This window comes from Pararge aegeria, chromosome 1, assembly GCF_905163445.1.
Source record: "Pararge aegeria chromosome 1, ilParAegt1.1, whole genome shotgun sequence".
NCBI classification, from domain to species: Eukaryota; Metazoa; Arthropoda; class Insecta; order Lepidoptera; family Nymphalidae; genus Pararge; species Pararge aegeria.
In genome coordinates, this window is record NC_053180.1 from 19678460 (window position 1) to 19699298 (window position 20839).

The following is a 20839-nucleotide window of genomic DNA, read 5'->3' on the forward strand; positions in this document are numbered from 1 at the left end:
ACTATAATATGATCGTACCGTAATGACTGCAGTCTTAGTAGAAGTTTACCTTGTAGTGCACGGTAAAACTTTCCATAATGCTAAAAATTAAAGGTTCTCTTAGCAAAATTGAGTTTTGATTTTTGCATAATTTGGTAGGGGTGCACACACTTTAATAATTTCACTTTCACGATATTGTTAGTAAGTCGATGAATGGCTTTTGTGACGTAACTCCTTTCAGAAATCAAAATGGAATTTAAAAAAGCCTTGTATAGCTCGTAGATGGGTTCCAAAAAGTAAGCAAGATAATAAACAATGTGGCCTATACCAATTTCCTCTTACATAAAATTAAATTTGTGACTTTGCCGTCCGTTAATCCTAAAATGAAACTAAGCTAAAGAAGGCGTTGTTAGGACATTCCGCCCGATTTATTTAAGTCCTATTTTATCGAAATCTCCGTGCTCGCCCATTTCCAAGGAATTCTATATTGTCATCCAATTTCAAAGCAACTCACACCATCCAAGCAAAACCCAAAACGCACCCGTGTTCGTTCCATCGTGCGTAAAAAGCTTCTCCGTCTCAAGAGCTGTGAGTATATTAAAATATTTCTTTGAGAGCTCGCTTGAGTGAAACGGGCGGTTTCAAAAGACGCTCTTCAAAGTGGCGAGATTGAATTAAAACCTTCGATGAGGTTGCAAATATCATAATATTGCGTTTCAATTTAAATTTCCTTTCATCCAAAAAACTTTTCGTATTTCGAAATGTTGATAAATCTTCGTTCCGCTGGTAAAATCGTAAAAATTAAGTGCCTTAAATAATTAAGCTTGTTGTTGAATTTAAAAATTAGAGTTAACTTTTTCGTGGAACACGCTTCTTTGTGCTTAGCAAAAAATACCCTGGAAACGGTTTACCTGTTACCTTGAAGTAACTGTGAACAAAATAAAGGCCTGGCCGGATATTTTGAACACTTCGAGTTTTGTTTTTCCTATAAAACTCTTCTTTGATTTCGATCATTAAATGCAACAAAGTTTCATCTCTAAATGTATGAATCACTAGCGTACCCAGCCCGCTTCGCCGGGCTAGATTTTGCTTTATTTTATTTAAAACCAATAAACTTACATCATAAAATTTGTAATTTAAGTCTCATAATATATTAAATCATTTATTTCTCTCCGTATTCATTCTCTTCTATTCTCTTCTCGAGCGGGTGAAGATCATTATCTACACCCATGTACACCCAACAATAGAACATCATCACAGTAAATAAAAGCTGTATTTGACAGTTTGACAGTTCAAAAATAGGAGTGCTCCGATCGTCACCAAACTTTACAGTATTACACGCCAGGTCAATCCGGAGATTCCCTGAAAGTTTCATTGATATCGGTCCAGCCGAGCCTATACGGAACATACCTACACACTTTCTTTTTTATATATATAGATGATTACACCTTATCCCTTGATTCAGATGATTTTTAACACTTTTTTTTATTCACTTGTTTTTACCGACCTCCCTGGCGCTCCGGGTCCCGGGTTTGATTCAATTTGGGAATTCAATTTTCATTGAATTTTCTCTGGTATGGTCTGGTGGGAGGTTTTTGCCATGGGTAGTTACCACCCTACCGACAAAAGACGTACCGCTAAGCGATTTAGTGTTCCGGTGCGATGTCGCGTAGAAAACGATTAGGGGTATGACTACCATACTCCCTGACAGGTTAGGCTGCTACTATCTCAGACTGCTTCATCACTTACCACCAGGTGAGATTGCAGTCAAGGGCTAACTTGTAGAAGAATAGAAATAAATGTACAACATACAATATGACTGAAAAATGCAGGTTATTACTGGCTCTATTAAAATTAGATTACATTAATGGACAAGTAAAATCAACTACTACAGAATTTTCATTACCGACGATAGCGCACTAATTTGGACAAATTTTATAAACGTTACGCTTTTTGTGGTAATACTTTCTTGGAATAAGCGGTTTAATAATGTTAATCGGTGGACATCTTATTCAGAAAATGTATTCAGTGTACAACCGCTGAGCTGTCGTGCCGATAATTTTTTGTTTTCATTGTTCTCAGATATAAATTAACAGTGTCTTCACTACTGCGGCGCCACAGACTGCAAAATATTGTAAAGTGACAACGGCTATTTCTCCGTTGCTTAGTTGTGTTTAACTTACTAACTAGATAGAAAAGATCAGATTACCTTTGTCTATGACCAAGGTGGTTATGTAAATAAACCTTCTTGTCCATTATTGATCCTCAGTTCTTTTAATTTTTCCCAGCATTTCTTATCCATTATTGATCCTCAGTTCTTTTAATTTTTCCCAACATTTCGGTTGTCGCCCATTGGCTTATTTATCCATTTTTGATTGTCTATGCATTTTTTAATAGTGATATGATTTTTCAAAGTAGTACTACGGAACGTTGATACTTAACCATAACATTACTTTACTTTTGGAACCAAAAAAAAAGAAGCTAAATTAAGAACCAGGTTATGTCCCAACATGGGTATACAACACTTAAGACTTGTACATAAAGAAAAGAAGTCTGGTATTATTAAAGTCGAAATGACCCATTGTTTTGATCAAGTTAGCTTTTCAATCATCATCATCATCACATCAACCCATTACAGAGCAAGGGTCTGCTCCCACAATGAAAAGGGGTTAAGGCCCAGTGCGGATTGGTGGACTCCACACACCTTTAAAACATTGTGTAGAGGTCTCAGGCATGCAGTGATATATTAATTACTTAAAACGCATATAACTAAAAAAAGTGCATGCTGGAATTTGAACTCGGCCCCCCAAAAGTGCAGTCGAGCTGCTACCCAATGCGCTATCACCGCTTCATCGCTTCATGATCCATTAGTAGCGTTAAATAAGGTCGAGGAAAAGGCTGTTTTAAGAAAACAAGTGATAATAACAAGGATTTTTTCCTGCAAAATGTTTGTTAATTAAGAGAATTTGAAAAGGAAAAACCACTTGGAGGGTGGTTTTTTAATAAATTTAAGTACATTATTATAATTAACAAAACTGGGAGCATCATCATAAATCATGATAGATGGACATCCACTGTTAAAATAATGTCTTTCTTAGAGAATGTTTGCTTAGATTCTTGTCGTGAAGAAACAATGTTATTGTAGAATATTTGAAAAAAAAAAGATCGTGTAAATTGTAATAAACTCTTGATAAGTTCGCGTGCTGTGGAGTGGGAAAAATACCGCTGTCACAAATACACAAATTAAAATTCCGAACTATTTAAGAACCATCATGAGTGACGGAATGTCGGAGGGATGTTCGAAATCAGTCAAGTGGCACGTCGCTAGAGTGATTAGATAACAAAGAATAAAATTAGATAAGTATCTCCCAAAATGGAACATACTATGTAAGAAAGAAAAAGTATACAAATATCGACATCATATTGGTTTTCCCGTCTTTGAATCGTATTTCCTTCGTTATTTTCAATAAGCGGAGGTTAATTAGGAGAGAGAAATTAGACTGACAATATTTTTCAAGGCGTTCATTTTATAATTTTATTTTCATTATTAAAGTTCGGTTTAGCTAAAAAATAAAAATAAATTTGCCTTTAGGCACAATTTGCTGGTAGAGGTGAGAAAAAATTTTTTTTGTCGTTTCTTGACCGTTTTTTTTGTTTTACCGAATAGGCTCTGAAACTGCTGGAGTCATTTTAATATGTTTTTACGAATAAAAGGCTATCCAGAAATTAAATAAGTTATTTTAAATTTCAGTAAGTAAAATAAAATTTCTGCCTGAAAAATTTGGTGTCCATCAAAAAAATCGGAAGCAAATTTGTTACCTAACTTTTTAACCCGCGTGCGCTGCCTAAATGAACTGTTATGCGTAAATACTATGTATCACAAAAATATTGGGCTTTAGTGGATCTTAAAAAAAGTTGAAAGACCCATAAATTTATCTATTGTAAATACGACCAAATAACCTGATAAATGTGCTGTGATTTTCAGTCGTTTTTACGTCGTTTTAGTATATTTATTAAAAAATTTAAAACCCCCGACACTAGCGGTCAATTTTATACAACATATTGATGGAGTTGTGAAAAACACATTTAAAATTAGTTTATGCGTTCGGGAGCGATGCCACACACACACACACACACACACACACACACACACACACACACACACACACACACACACACACACATATATATTTCATTCATGCTATAAACGTAGAAAAAAATCTGTCTACGTAATTCTAATAAAAAAAGTTACTTGTACAGACTTACACGGGTAACACCGCAGGGCGCAGCCAGTATTTAATATGCCTGAATTAAAAGGAGTTCGGTAAAGCGGTATACTTGCAAACTTCCCAGCTAGATGAACATTTGAAGTTGGTAATTATAATCAAATTCGTCGCCGTCTCCTGCCCAGTATGCAAATCCATTAAGTCCTCCGTCTTAAATAGAAGTGGGGAATTTAATTTTTCGCTCCCCGCTTAGTAGTTTAATTATATTGGTATTTCCATTAGTTCGTATATTGAAGTTTTTTTTACTTAACATACGAATCGCGATTACTGTTTCCATTGTTATCTATACTTATAATATGTACAGATAATTTGTAAAATCTTTTTTGCAATTTATAGCCAAATTCTTCAGGAAGGTTAAATAATTGATTACACAATACATTATAGGGCCAGTAATTATGACCGTGGAAAACAAAAAACATTATTTGAGTTGTGTGACGCAAAATGTGAATTATTTATTTACTGTTTGTAATTATTTATAATTACTAAAGATTATCCTACTATATATTATATATCCTACTAATATAAATGTGAAACTGTGGATGTCAGTTACTCAATCACGCAAAATCGGCTGAACGGATTTGGACGAAATTTGCCATGCTTGTAGCTTTTGACATGGAAAAGAACATATGTTACCTATTATCCCGATTCCTTAAGTAGTTTCCGAGGAAAAATTTAAAATTGAAAAGCTAATCCACGGACAGACAGCTTTGAAATTTGGTATGCATGTCACCTATGCTATGGAAAAGGACATGTTATTTGTGTACCGATCTCTAAAATAGTTCCCGTGGTAAGATTAACCATAATTAAATAAAAAATAATTAAGGAAATAAAAAACATTAATCCACGCGATTTTAGTCGCGGGTATCAGCTAGTTTTATTATAAATGTATTGCGAATCTACCTAAGTATACCTATTTCTTTAAATCTGGCAAGGAGGGATACGCGTTTTCTAAGTTCATATATAGATCGCACAGCCCTTTTCTGTAATATAAATATAGTTTCTATATGGAAATATGCAATTATTATCCCATGCTACGTATCCATAATATCCAATGATAAAGTAATACTTGCTTATCATATGCTTTAAATTCTCTATTAAAGATTCGTAAACAGTTAGCTTATTGCCAAAATTAGAACACCCAATGTTCTAATAACCACGTTATTATCACGCAAACAAATTCCATCCAAAATAACCTGTCCAGCCAAGGAGTATAAGGTAAACGAATACATCTGCGATAAAATCTCTAAGGGGGCGTTTATAAAATACGTGATATGGTTAAGGGAGGGAAGGGGTTGAGTCAAATCTCATCTAATCTTACGTTGGAGATAGAAGGGGCAAATATCACGAATTTTTTTTCTGATTGAATCAAAAAAAATATACTATTTTGGTCCATTGGTCTTTTTACAATAACAATCCAACGCGTTTACGTAAGAAACCCACATTTCGAAAAATCTCACGTGAGATTAGGGGAAGGGGCAGCGGGTTGATTGAAATCTCACGACATCTCACCAGGGGGGAGGGAGGAACAGAAAATTAAAAAAAACACCTCACGTTATTTATGGACGCCCCGAAGAACACTATCTTTGGTAGTTTACCACAAATCTTAAGCAAAAAACTCCTCAAAATACTTAAAATGGGAAGAATAACCAAAATGCAGTACAATAACCGAGTTGAACAAAGCAGTAATTTAAAAGTAAAGCAAGAAGAACGTTAGCATGTTGTGTCGCGAACGACTAATTGTAATGGAATTAACCGGCGCGCTGTCGCTGGTTGCCTGCCCGGTATGTAAATTGCCTTACGCAAAAGTTAGGGTGTAAGTGAATCATTTAGTTTCTCTCTTCTAACTCTGACACGTATCTATCATTATCATTCGCAGTTCATTAAAGTCCCACTGCTCAGTATAGGCCTCCTCCGTCATAGTAGAGTGGAGCTCTTTTATTAGCAGTATAGCTTTTTGTGACTGAGTTATGGCTTAAGATCTTTATTTCTCAAAAGAATTACAAAAAAATTGCTTAGTTGAGAAAACATTAAACTTAAAACTAAAACATGTTGCGAGCGTACACTATAGAAGGTACATATAAATCTATAAAGCATAACTTAATGCAGCTAAAAGAAAATGTTCGTACAATCGGGTAGTTGAACAAATATTACCGAGCAAAACATACTACTTAAACAAAGATCATCGTTTACTGGAAACGACTTATACTGAGATATTATTTATCAAGTAGAATTTTAAGTTTGTTGTGGGCTCTTCTTAGACCAGGGCGCGTTTGGAACCCTCGTAGCTTAAAAATTTAAGTTGGCGAACGAAGTTATCACCATCCCCTTGCAATTATGTAAACATGTATGTATGAACGCTTCATAAGTACCTGTGATAGGCCTACATGAATAAAGAATTTTGAATTTGAATTGGAATTTGCATGGGGGAATTTATAATTTCAGAGTTTTGCCTTGTCAGGTTTGATGGGAGGATTTGGCAATGGCCTTGCCGATAAATACGTGCCGCCAAGCAATTTAGCGACCCGGTACGATGCCGCATAAAAACCGACAAGGTATAATTGCTATATCTCTATGGCAGTAATATCTTGTTACCGTTACACAGTTTAGCCTGCTACTATCTAAGACTGCACTATGACTTACCTACTCGTACCATCACTTGAGATCGCTGTCAAGGGCTCTCAAGGAAAATCTCTCAATAACGTGTAGTGTATTAAATTAAAAAGCAGAAATGATTAAACAACATGTGCTTGCAGTCTCAAACGAAATAATAAAAAAGCAGACACGTTCATCAGTGTTGCAAACAGGATTTTACATTAACATTTTCACCTGATAAGGCCGACGCGGATTTTGAAATAATATTTCCAAGCTCGCCTGTGAATATTTTATGAAGGACGTAACGTAAGCACGTAACGTGGATGCATGGAGACGACTCACTCACGATTTATTTAACATATTTTTGTGAATTTTCACTACCGGCTCAACCTTATTGATGTCCATGCCGAGTAGCATATTTTACATAGAAATGGCAAAACAATAATCCAAAGTATAATATTTAAATATGAAACTGTCTTCCACGAACAATTAAAGAGCAACGAGTTGTTGTGTTATTCTTTGCAAATTGTGTTTTCAAAAGCTCCTTTTCATTCCACAATCACACGTGAGTCCTAAAACCTCCTTATAATAAAATTAATGGACGGATTCTGATGAAGTTAACGTGGAAACTGCCACAGCCTCATGACCTAAAGCTCACTTTTCCATCCTGTAATTAAAGTGGAGTTGGTGTCCAATCGGCGACGAGTCAGTGGCAAAGGCTTTAAAACTATACCAGAAGCACGTAGGTCCAGTGGCGTGCATAGAGGGTATGCACAGGGTATACAGATGATATAAAATTACGAAAATCTTCAGTACGAGTTATAAAAAACTTAAGGATAGGCATTGTAAGAGTTATAAACAGCCTACCCTTAAGTATTTATAACTGGTACAGGAGATTTTCTTAATTTTATATCATTTGCATAGCCTGTGCATACCCTCTATGCACGCCACTGCGTAGGACACCAATCAACTGAAGATTATGATGGCGATAAGGTCTTACCTGACACCGTCCATCAATACACATGTCTAGGCTGCTGGGTCGGCAGCGCGTGCCGTCAGAAACCCGCGCCGCGAGGACTGCCACAACTACTCGCTCGTCTTCGTCCAAGGAAGCAGTCTGTGAATAAGATTGTAATTTTTTTAATAAAAATAAACCGATTTTGCAAATTTATGATAAACAACTAAAAAGTATTTATATATTTTTTTAATAATGCTTGAATACTTTGTACTACAATTAGCTACCGGTCGCGAACAATATGGAACTGCAAGTAACTTTTATATAAAACGTGGATTGTACCACGGTATACTGAATATATCTGCGTATTATCCTATTCCGGTCTAAGAGAAATCCAAAAAACCAAATATCATAAAAATAGGTCCAGCCGTTCTTGAGTTATAACTGGTGTAACTAACACAACTTTCTTTTATACAGATTGGTTGACAAGTACAAAAAAAAAAACAAAAAGAACATAATAAACAGAAAAAATAAATAAGAATATTTCGACAGCCGGTTGGCGCAGTGGGCAGCTACCCTGCTTTCTGAGTGCAAGGCCGTGGGTTCGATTCCCACAACTGGAAAAGTTTGTGTGATGAACATGAACGTTTTTTTGTCTGGGTGTTTAATTGAATATTAAAAGCATTTATGTGTATTATATTCATCAATAAATATTCTTTAGCTATCTTTGTACCCATAACACAGCCTTATATTAGGGCTTGATGGCTATGTGTATTGTCGTAGTATATTTATTTATTTTTATTATTAATTATATTTTGTTCAAATTTGTTTCATTAAATATATTTTTTTTAATTGGTTTATGCAACCACCCTTGCTTTGCTTACCCTTGTGGGTAAAGGCCGTCCCCATTTTCTGCTATTCAGCTCTGTTTTGTGCTCTTACAAGCCAGTTTTCACCAGCCAAAGCAGTAATTGAAGAATTTTGTTGTCTGTCTCATAAATTAATCCATCAGGTTTTTTCAGGGACACCGACAAGAGACCATAGTACCGTTTTTGATGGGGCGTACCCTGGTATGTATGCAAACTATGTTGGCGTCATCTCTGTACCAGGGCCAAAGAACGGGCGAAAAGCAATAATTTCCAAATCTGCTCTGCTTAAGCTCAATGCTTAAGAGTCGCAAATACTTAATTTTTAGTACGGAGTATAGCAAATTAAGCTTAATTTGCTACACTCCGCGAAAAGCAGGAGAATCGGTAGGTAAAATTTATAATTTCTTCAATCTTTATACACCACACGTCTCCACCACTCTTGGGCAATATACCCACAATGCACGTTTCACTCCAGCACCGGAGCATCGTCAGGAGATGTTGACGTTACAATGAATAATGGTCTTATAATATATAATGGAATTCCGCAAATTAACGCCTGCTTCTATCCAATAAGGACTACGTTTTGGTGGCGCTAGCGTTTGAGACTCTGACTCCATGGACTCTACAGATAACAAACATTTTATTCATGGCTATACGGCTATATATAGCCATACAAAGACCAAAAGCGTTTGGGGTACCATGCCCTCAAGTAAGCATATGGAAAGTAGGCATTCCTAATACGTAGTTGTCCGTACTGGCGTTATCTTCTTCGAGCAGAAATCAATGGGTATCCCTAGAAGAGTCTGGCTTTGGCCGTGACTAGTGATCAGCCTAGCTGCAAAGATGTACCGCAAAGTGATTTAGCTACCGCCGCACGGTCCATGTATCTTACCTTAATAATATTGCTACAATGGGATTTAGTTAATTTTCCACGGTAGATATATCTCAGCTAAAGTAGATTTATTCATTCAACTTACTTTACTAGGAGAAGTTATTCTATTTTTAACGCGAAAATCTTAGTTTAAAATCTTCAGAAGAAGTATCTCTCGTAAAATAAAAAAGGACACTAATTATAGAGGTAAAATATTTCAACCACCGCACTTTACTCAAAAGAAAACTTTTGAGCAAGTAAGTTGCGCGTTTATAGTTTTTCTGTTTCTACATAAATAAGTAGTTATTTGATTCAGTTAGCACTAATCATAATTTTTATTTTAGTAATAAAGTACAGAAGCGGTGATAGCCCAGTGGGTAGGAGGTTTGACTTCACTTTCGGGGAGCCGAATTCGAATCCCAGTACGCTATTTCATATGTTATGTAAGTTTTAAGCTTTTTAAACATAACTTGCTTTAACGTTGAAGGAAAATATCTTGAGGAGACCTGCATGCCTGAGAGTTCTCCATAATGTTCTTAAAGATGTGTGGAGTCCATCAAAGCCAGCGTGGTGGACTACGAACTTAACCCCCTTTATTTTCGAAAGGAGACCTGTGCCGGTAATGGGTTGATACGATGATGATGAATAACGTACCTATAGTTTTTAACGTGGAAAAAAATTCTAAAAATTAATTTAGATACGAAACAAAAGATAATATTCAGTACTTTCGAGATGTCAAGTCAATCAGTTTTGACCACAGGTTAGGGAGGCAGATTCTACCGAGAAGAAGTTCGGAAGTAACTCATTAATCATCATCAACATCAAAGCTCTACGGCCCTGGGTAGGCCTTGGCTTGGTCAAGCATATTTCTCCATCTGAGGCGGTCAGAAGCTGTTTCTTTCCAGCTCCGAACTCCCAGAACCCTCATATCCTTGTCAACTCCATCACTGCACCGGTAGTCGACCTAGGGGTGGTCGTCCTCGGTCTCTACGCCCCTCAAAAGTGCCCTCCATCTACCTCTTTGGGGCTCTCGTGGCTTCCATGCATTGCACATGCCATACCCATTGCATTCTTAACAGTTTAATAGTCTTGACGACATTTGGTTCTTTAAAAGTTAGTAGTAGTACATCAAATTGTAAAAAATCATACTCAAAAATTCCTGTTGGCCTATCACAGGCACTTACAAAGCGATCATACATATGTGTATCCATTATTAACAACAATAACTTACAATTGAAATTTTTTTTAAAATAAAAGCGGAATGAATGTTTTCTATCAATGGAACAATAATTGTAATGTAATATTAAAGTAAAAAAAGTGAAAAACAAGTGTCAGTGTTAAAAATATACATTTACAACTAGGTAATTATATAGAAGCAGCAGAACTCGTAGCGCTGCTTTTGCTTTTAATTTGAAAAAATTGTAACAAGTTTTTCTTTTGCCGGAGGAGATCGGTCGGTAATGGCTATGAAATATTTACTTTCTCTAGTGTTCCTTTGACGTCATTAAAACATGAAGTGTTTCGGGCGAACTCGAGTTGTCTTATTTTGATAGCAGTGCGGTATATTTTTTATTCTATTCAAATACAAATTAAAAAGCCCCACCGAGTTCTTACTGCTTCTGTTTGAGTAGTAAGAAGTCACTTAATGCTTTTTATTTAAAAACAAGAAATATAATGGCCATCTCATTCTGAGTAAAGATAAGTATACGTTTATATCGTATAGTGATAGTCATACACTACCGCCTACTTTGCCTTTATAGCGACGTCATTTTACGCCTTTGGTTATCTGGAAGCAGTGGATTTAATAGAGTATTGACTTAACGAAAGCCCTTTATAAACGATACTGATGATTTGAGTTAAAAACCGCTTATTTACGAGAAGAACTTTTGAATAAAAATGTATAAGGTAATTCGTGATTACCCCGAAGACTGCATGCATCAAAAAGTGCAAAAACTAAATTGCAAGTTGAAGCTGTAGTAGAATCCAGTTCGCAATCCTTACATTCAATACGCTATCCTTCAATAGTCTTCGCTATCTTTACATAAACTCGCTTAAGCGATAAGACTGCCTTTGCACACATAAACTAGTTTTTTTATTTCATCTATTGTTTCTTTTTTTATTTTGTTTTTGTGTGTGCAATAAAGAATTTAATAATAATAAAATCTTTATGTATCTAAGTGAGTATATTAATGTTGTTTTGGCTCACTATACATATTTATCTTGTACACAGGAGTGAGAGTACATTTCGATACTAAAAATAATAAACTTTCTAAGGATGGCGCATTGTGTTCGGTAATGTGTTAAACTTTATTTTGATCAGGAAGAAAGTTATGAGGCAATCTTAATAAGAGGGGTAAGTACAATCAAACTGTACATGTAACTTGTATGGCTTGTACTTACGGCTTCTGGAGTTTGTCCCGAATGCTGTGGGGTCCCTCGACAGGTGAGCGCGCAAGGTTCGTCGTCATCCCTGTGAGCTCGCCAGTGGAACAACTCTCCACCGTACGGCGTGTCGTCATGAGCGCTACATTGCTGCTCCCTCCAGATGTCGTCTTCTAGAAGGGAGATGTTGCCGCGGCATGGCTGTAACAAAAGATTATAATAGTTACAGATTGAAAATCAAGCTTAATTCTCCATAGATACCTATTCCGCGTAAAGCAGGGAAATCTTTATGAATGAATGAAAATACTTTTATTGCACACCAAAAAAGTACATAAAAAAAAAGTATAACAAAGCAACGTATACAATTTTGTGATCGCTTCATAGCGATTTCTTCCAGGCAACCAATGGTGAAGATAAAAACTACAGAAAATAATAAGGTGGTGTATATATACATTTACCCCTAAAATAAATATTTCATTAATTAAATAAATATATATAATACATATAAAACGATACAAATATTGTACTAAAGACAAATAAATAACTACCATTATAAACAGTATAAGTAGAAATGATATTTACTTAAAAATAATATAATAAATTAAATATGAACAAAATAAATAATATAAATAATTATCCTCAAACATAAATATTAAAAAATGAAGAAAGAGAAGAAGGGAGCAGTAAACTATTACGGGTTATCAGATGATTGAGACAAAAAGTGATCTTTCACAAGTTTTTTAAAGATTTGGATAGATTTTGCCTCTCTTATAGCCAAAGGTAAGGCATTCCAAAGTTTAACAGCCTGAATAGTGAAGGACTTGTGGAAGAAAGACTCTGTACTGTGTTATTTATAACTTCTTCGATCTTTATGATCCACATCAAACAGATCTTCCGAAATGTACTTACTCTCTATGCACACTTCGCACCGATACCAGACAATCCTCAGGTGATGTTGACTTTATAATGACTAATTGTTAAATGAAAAATTCGCTTAAAGGTATAAAAACTTTCTTGCTCCACCTTATATATCTTAACCCCTTCCACCTCATATCTACTTCTGAATATAGTTTAGTGAAGGTGAAATTAGTAAACTTATTTGTTTGTTTATCAATATAAAGCTCCCATTCTAATCCTAATATAAATAAAATACTAATATTATAAATGTAAATTCACTCAATCACGCAAAAACCGCTGAACGGATTTGGATTAAATTTGGCAAGAACATAGGCTACCTTTTATCCCTTAAGTAGTTCCCGAGGGAATAATAAAAGTTGTTTTCGAGCTAAGCCGCGGGCAGACAGCTTTAAAATTTCGTATGCATGTCGCCTATGCTATGGAAAGGGGCATGTTCTTTCCATACCGATCTCTCAAACAGTTCCCGTGGTAGGATTAAAAGTTGTTAACGAGTGAAGCTTTAGAACCAATTCTGAAGACCACGCTGACGAAGTCGCGGGCAGACGCTAGTTTGTAACAAATCTTCCAGTTTAAGAGTTTTTTCATCGTTTTACAGGAAACAGTAGTGAGTCAGTAATAGTTAGTTAGTTTTGAAGATAGTGACATTGACCTCAATGAGCATGTTCTCCAAAACCAACCTTTAATTAAAAGTGTAGAAGCGAATACAAGTTTGTGAGGAGAAATATTATTTACCGAAATTGTATGCGGACGAAATCGCGAGCAAAATAAGTATTATAATAAATATGAGAAGGTTTTCAGTACAATATAACGAGGAGCTATTTTGTATTTTGCAACGGATTCTAGGTTGCAGATGTCTGGCGACATTCTAGGTCAAGAGAATTTCTGTTGGTATCTAGAAACTACAATAGAATGCAAGGATTGAAAAGAATTTTAAGATGTCCAAATGCCACTGAGCGCTGGTACTGAAAAATGCATAAACGTAGAGTCTCGATGAAAAATGTTTTTAGAATTCCCTTGTCAAACGAAGAAACAATAAGTTCAGTTAAGTCATTGCTGTCTATATGGTCATTTTTTTTAACTAACAGTTAGACCTTGACTGCAATCATACTCGTACCTGCTGGTGGCAGTTACCATCTGCTCTGTAGTGGGCCGGTACTGGGTTGATATTATAATGATGATCTGATAAATGTTCTAGATGGATAAGGAGAGTGGTCTGATGACTGTTAGTGTGACTGTCTGTGTGTGAGAGTGGTCTACCTAAGACCTTACGAGTTATTTTTTAGCTTAGCGGTTGATGGTGATGATGATGATGATGATGATAATTTATAAAATTATATTTTTTTTTCTAGGAAGACAAAATACATTTTTTACTTTTTGCCTACGCTGAAATTGAACTAAAGACCTGGTAGACATACCTATTCCAGACTGTGATTATCACTAACATGCACCTAGAAGAAGTTTTTAAAGCCTGCTAAGACGCATTGGAGTGTCGTGGCGTATCTAAGCTCTAAAAATGTTCGGTGCAAAGCAGAGGGACGGTAATAAGGCTAATGACCTCCTCGTATAAAGGCCGTGTAATGCCTGTTTGACCAAGGCAATGCCTGCAAAAGTAACACCTAATCTAAAGAGATTCGTAAACAAACATCAACAGTTCACTGAGTATGTTTTAAGAGTCGGTGAAACGTTTTCTTCTTTTAGAAATCGCCTAAATAATTAGGCTTTAGTCGTACCTAGGTATAGTGAAAACGGGCATAAGTACCCAAACCGATGTCTCAACCTCGAAGAACAAAATTCAATTGAGTAGTATCGAGCTGAAATTATGAACTCAGGTTCCTCCGGACAAGTCAGCAACCGCTCAAGCAATCAGCAACATTGGGAAACATAATGAGTTAAAATACCCGGATCTAAGATGAGAAGAGAGAAGTGATGTCGTTAATTCACCTACAAATTTAATCAATATGTGAGATTTTTCTTTCAGCAACACCAGTAAGATTTGGTTTACATTGAACACTCTTACACACAATTGAGTTTTTTTTTATTTATATTGATTATCACCGTGAAAGCTTAATGAAAGTGCAAGTTTTGACGGCCGATTGGCGCAGTGGCCAGTGACCTTGTTTTCTGAGTCCCAGACTGTTGGTTCCATTCACAAAACTGGAAATTGTTTGTGTGATGAACATTTCTTCCGATGTCCAAATATTATTTATGTATATTATCCATAAAAAATATTCATCAGCCGTCCTTAGTAACCATAACACAAACTACGCTTACTGTGAGGCTAGGTCGCGATGTGTGCATTTTCGTAATATTATTTAATGTTTTATTGGCTGAACAGATTTTGATGAAATTTTGTGATAAGGTACTTCAGTACTATGAACAAAACATACTACCTATTATTTAAGTTCGAAATTATTTTCGAACTAGATACTTTGCATAGCTCTATTATAAATGTGAAAATAAGTTTGTAATATTAGTAGAGAATAAAGATGTACAGATATAGTAAATAACGACAAAACCGCGGTAAGAGAGAGTAAATACTAAAGCCACAGAAAAAAAAAAAAAAATACGGCATACGTATGTAATTATTACTTTCACTCTGAAAATGGTACAGTTTTTCATTACATGACGTAGGGCCAAGGTCGGGTCGCGTGTGCCGGTTCCATAAAAGTTTGCATAACTGTTCTATAATTGAGCCCAGCTTAACACAAAATAATTAAAACCCTACATTTACAGGTTATTATCCGCGTGCTTATTACTATTTATTTGCCTCTTGTTTACGTCACGCTACTCATGTATTTAAACCTGATGGAGATGACATGTATACGTGCTTTTTATTTTAGTTTAAAGTAAAAGTTTTACCTTATAAACGTACACTATAATGTGAAAGTAATCTATACTAATAATAAAACTGTAACTGGAAGATTTCTGTACATTTAATATATTTTGAAAATTTTGACCGGGGGATGCTTTATAATCGTTACTGAGTCCAATACAGATTTTTATTTAATTTTTGTCTGTCTGTCTGTCCAAGCATCACATGCAATCTATTGAACGGATTTAAATAAAATTTGGTATAGTGGTTGCTGACATTCCGGGTCAACATATAGGCTACTTTTTATTCCGATAAACAATAAGCTTCTCCCGGGAAATGAGATGAATTTTTTTATCAATTTTACTTCATAGCTCCGTTAAATTTGAACCGATTTAAATAATTCTTTTTTTATTTGAAAGTGTATACTATCAACCATGGGTTGTGTAATTTTAATGAAGATCTGACAAAAATTGTCGGATATAAAGGACATAAATCTTCACAGATGGTCAAAAGCGAGTCGCAAGGCATATGGGACAACGATAGAATGCATGTGTACCATCTTACTTATATTATAAATACGAAAGTTTGTAAGTATGGAGGTATGGATGGATGGATGTTTGTATGTTTGGATCGATGGACATATTTAAAGTAATCATTATTACTTTAAAAGTCCGGGAGGCTAAATGTCTAACTGTTAAGGCAAAATAACCGCTTTTTGTTATAATTTGTCAATCAAAACACGGGAACAATCTTAAGATGGTGACGTTCCTATCAGATCTTTATCCAACTAAATTGTTTATAGTTAAAATTGATTATGTACCTGCAAATTCCTTTTTAAATTATTCAAATTGGACCTATCGTTTAGACGTTACGACGGGTATAGAAATGTTTAAAAATATTTTAATTATATTTGATGTAAACGAAGTTGCGCGGGTCAGCTAGTAAATAATATAATAGTATATACGGTAATAATAAAGAACTACTAGCACTTCCACCTATACTGATGTAAATACTATACACGGTTTGTGCAGAAGTGTGTCTCTCTTATAGAGTAAGTTTATGAAACCGCTTTAAACTTTGACAAAGTCACTTGCCTATTTTACTGTTAAAATAAGTAAATATCAACAGTATTACAACTATAACCCCACTAAAGAAGGTATACAGACACGTCTGAGTTTTATTAATTATGTTGAATCGCATTCAAATGAATCTTGAATAGTATAGCATCTCACTACGCCATTTTAAAAACAGAGTTAAGTAGGTACTAATAGACACACTGCAATGTCGCATGTCGGTCTCATGTTTCAGTGCTGCTATCTCTAGAAGATCACTAAACACAATTTTTTTTAACTGTTGTTCAAAACTTTGAACACTTATAAGCTACCAACCAATATAATATTATGTAAGCACGGCTATTTCCGGTACGAAATTCTCTCGACAATTTGAAATTCATCGAACTCTCATTCCACAAATAACACCAGCTCTCCAATAAGAGTCACCCGGCCGCCATGTAATCCTACGTTTAACCAAAGTGGGTTTGCGCTCTGAATGATAATAAGAATTGTTATTTGCCTCCTCTTTACTGACTGCTGACGCTTTCAAATCTGATTGGCGCATGCTTTGTTTCTACAACGAGATTTCGTTGCCGGCCATTTTATTTTGAACATTTCGCTTTACTCTTCTTTCTTTATAAGGTCCTGGTAATCGTCGTTTTATTAGAGCTGCCTTTTCATTTAAGCTGAGGGAATGCGAGGCGAAGATGAAAAACCTTTTCTCTTGTGAATTTCGTAAGAATATTGATGATTTTACTCCAGCATCTAGGTAATGTAATATATTCTACATATTTTAAAATCATTTTGTTAGCGAATCAGTGGGACTATAGTCGTAAAAATGTAATAGGCCCGTTTTGACATTTGTCATCGCGACGTAACTAGTTATGAAACCATAAGACTCTGTACTCGATACTCACGATAAATCAATTCAAGTTTGTATCAGTACTTGATTGATATTATTATGTATTGTAAAGTGTTCGTTCGTTCAAAGTATTCCTTTAACTTCACAAACAATACGCGTGACTGGCTGTTGATTATACGTCCACTTTTCAACATGTTGAAACAGAGTTAGTACTATATAACAACAAACACAAAAATCGAGTCAAATCACTATGTTTAAATTAATGTCCAAAATAGAAGAGCCATAGTTAACGTAATAGTAAACAATATATATCAAACTTAAACGAGCGCACAGTCAACTTTCAAAATGAGGAACGAAAAATTGCGCAGTGCGCGCGGGGACGCTTCAGTCATGTGCCGCTTGGTCAGATACATCATCTCAGACTCATTATTTAGAACTCATTTTGAGAACCAAGCTCATTCTTTGCAGTAAAGATAACTACACAATATTTAATTTCGATATTCAGTAAAAAAATGGTTACAGCTCTAGTATAAAAAAAAAAAAAGACTGAGAACGTAACTGTTTTCGGAACGTTTCGCAACAATTATAAATTGCATGCTACTATGAAGTAAGCGCAAAAAGAATACTCGCGATATATTCTTTCATATTATTTAACGTCCCAAAAAAATTTACGTATTTTTTAAAACACTGTATGTAATTGATTTTTATTTTTTTGTTTCTTTCAGTTTCGTTCCAAGTTACATTCTATGGTCTTGCACAAATGTCAAAACGGGCCTATTACATTTTTCCGACTATAGTAGTTAAAGAAACGCACTATTCTTTACTGTTTTTCGTACACAAGTCTATTAACTTACTATGGAATACATCATTATCGATTCTCTCGCTATGAACTCTCCACCAAGACAAGCATGATGTTTTTTTTATTTACTACAGCTCGGTCCTCGACTGCAACTCGACTCACTTCGTAGCGGGCTAACTTGTTAGGTAGTTTATAGTAGTTTATAGTACTTATGTTAGGTTTTTATCTTTGGTGTATTCATTCATTCATTCATTCAACATCACGCTAAAGGCGACCATAGTTAAACAAATGTAGTCATTAGGTGTCCGTGTCATCCGCGTGTTGTATCTACGATTATGTTTATCAGAAGAACCATTTGAAGTAAATCTTTTAAATAAAATAAAACAGAATCAGCTCGGCTTCGACAATATGAAAAAATGCAACAAAAACCACAAGCCACGTGAGATACTTCCTCTTTTTTGGAGTCCGATAAAATTTGACTGAGCTGTAGCATAATAATATATCTACATATACATTTTGGTTGCTTTGAAATACGTTATTGAATGGCACCTTGAGTCTATAGTTAGTTGACAATAACCTAAAAGCAGGCTAGGAAACCAACCAAGTAATTTTAGTATGGTAATGCTACTAGCACCGGTAACTATAACAATGTGATTTCCAATAAAACAAGTTTGTGAAACTTCCAGTACTTATATTGGTTTTCAATTACACCGAAGCGTAAGCGTTTAGCGTATGGTTACATATATAATTACTCACAATAAGGCACTGCGGAAATAACTTCTTTTTCTGTAGACACAAGACACAGCAATAATGTGTTTCTATGTCTACAGAAAAATTGTTGTGTCCAGCTACGGAAATTGGCAACAGCTCCAAATGGCATGCTGAAACTAAGTAATACAAAATAATATAAGGGTTTTTGTTCCAATTGCTTAACTTGACCACTTCATCATCAATTATTTTTGCTTCATCGTCATCATCATATCAACTCATTACCGGCCCACAAAGAGAAGGGGGCCGTAGTCCACCACGCTGGCCCAGTGCGGTTTGGCGGACTTCACACGCCTTTCAGAACATTATGGAGAACTCTCAGGTATGCAGGTTTCCTCAGGATGTTGTCCTTCACCATTGAAGCAAGCAAGCAAGTGACATTTTTATTGCTTAGAATGCACATAACTTAGAAAAGTTAGAGGTGCGTGCTGGGATTCAAACTGTTCCCCCTAAAAGTGAAGTCGAAGTCCTACCCACTGGGCTATCACCGCTTTTTGTCGATAACATGAATGTTTTAATACTAAACTTAATATTATTTAGAAATATAACCAAAGCAGGTATTGTCGCTAGACTTTTAGCCGGCTAAGTTATAATGGCTTTACGGCCCTTGATTGTTGATACGCTTCGGTGTAACAGAAGTTACGTCAACTTTGGTAAGGATTCACTATTAATCACGTGGCATTTTGGTTGGTTGAAAGCCAAGTTTGCACCTCGTTTGCGATCGACTATTACTTTAAATTTGTTTACTATTGATAGCGGCAACTTTAACTTTAGCAAAGTAAGGGCTTACAAATTGTAATTTACAGTTAAGGTCTTTAGAACTTTTCAATGCCGAGTTAGCTTGTAGTTAGGTTTTCAAGGAATTCACTAAATGATCTTTATGGATTTGAATTTGAATGGATTAGTTAGACGAATTCTTTTTTAAATTGTGATTTGATTATTTATCTTCATTTTAGGAATAATATCCTTGCAAAAAAAGACTCCTTTTTTCTTTCTTACGATATTTTGTTTTAGCGCATAATTTATCAGTTACTTAAAATAACGGTATGTAAGGGTTGCGTCTATGAGTGTGGCCACTAAATTTAACATTATGTTACGACCTTTAGTATACGTCTAATAATATACGTCTAATAATATAAGAGTTTTAGACTTCATCCCGAGTTTAATTGTTGTGCGGCCGGCATTCGTTTGATTGGGTAGATTCAATCTAATCCATTGTCCACCTCCCTGGAAGATGTGTAGTTTTAAGTGTGAAGTCCAGGGTTCGATCCCCCGGCAGGGCAATTTAGAAATTTATTATTTCCGAATTTTCTCTGGTCTGGTATGTTGGGAGGATTCGGCCGTGACTAGTTACCACCCTACAAACAAAGACCGCTAAGCGTAAATCGTTCCGTTGTAGCGTAGATACCGATAAGGGGTATTGGTTAAATACAACTGCCATACTCCCTAACGGGTTAGCCCGCTACCATCGTAGACTAGATCATCAATTACTATCAGGTGAGATTGCAGTCAAGTGCTGAGGAATAAAAACAATTTAAAAAGAAGAATTCATAACGTTCCAAAAGAAGCACGTTTTCATAAAATACTTACCTACGTATCAGTAAATTAGTTTTTTTGGCTTTTTATTTAGACCAGGGTGTTTTTGGAGGGCGTAGAGTTGCTCACTTACTGGCTCCTGCATAATGAGCCTTACA

General features: G+C 35.5%; 1 protein-coding gene across 3 annotated transcripts in view; it reads right to left on the reverse strand.

The window, feature by feature from the left end:
* Nucleotides 1–20839, reverse strand: part of LOC120628018 (protein madd-4) — a 292600-nt gene that overhangs the window by 97532 nt on the left and 174229 nt on the right. For all 3 annotated transcript variants that reach the window (XM_039898237.1, XM_039897428.1, XM_039896608.1), the window contains exons 6-7: nucleotides 11953–12135; nucleotides 7858–7974 (exon numbers count right to left, since the gene is read on the reverse strand). In XM_039898237.1, the coding sequence (XP_039754171.1) occupies nucleotides 7858–7974; nucleotides 11953–12135 (300 nt within the window). The remainder of the gene's footprint in view (nucleotides 1–7857; nucleotides 7975–11952; nucleotides 12136–20839) is intronic.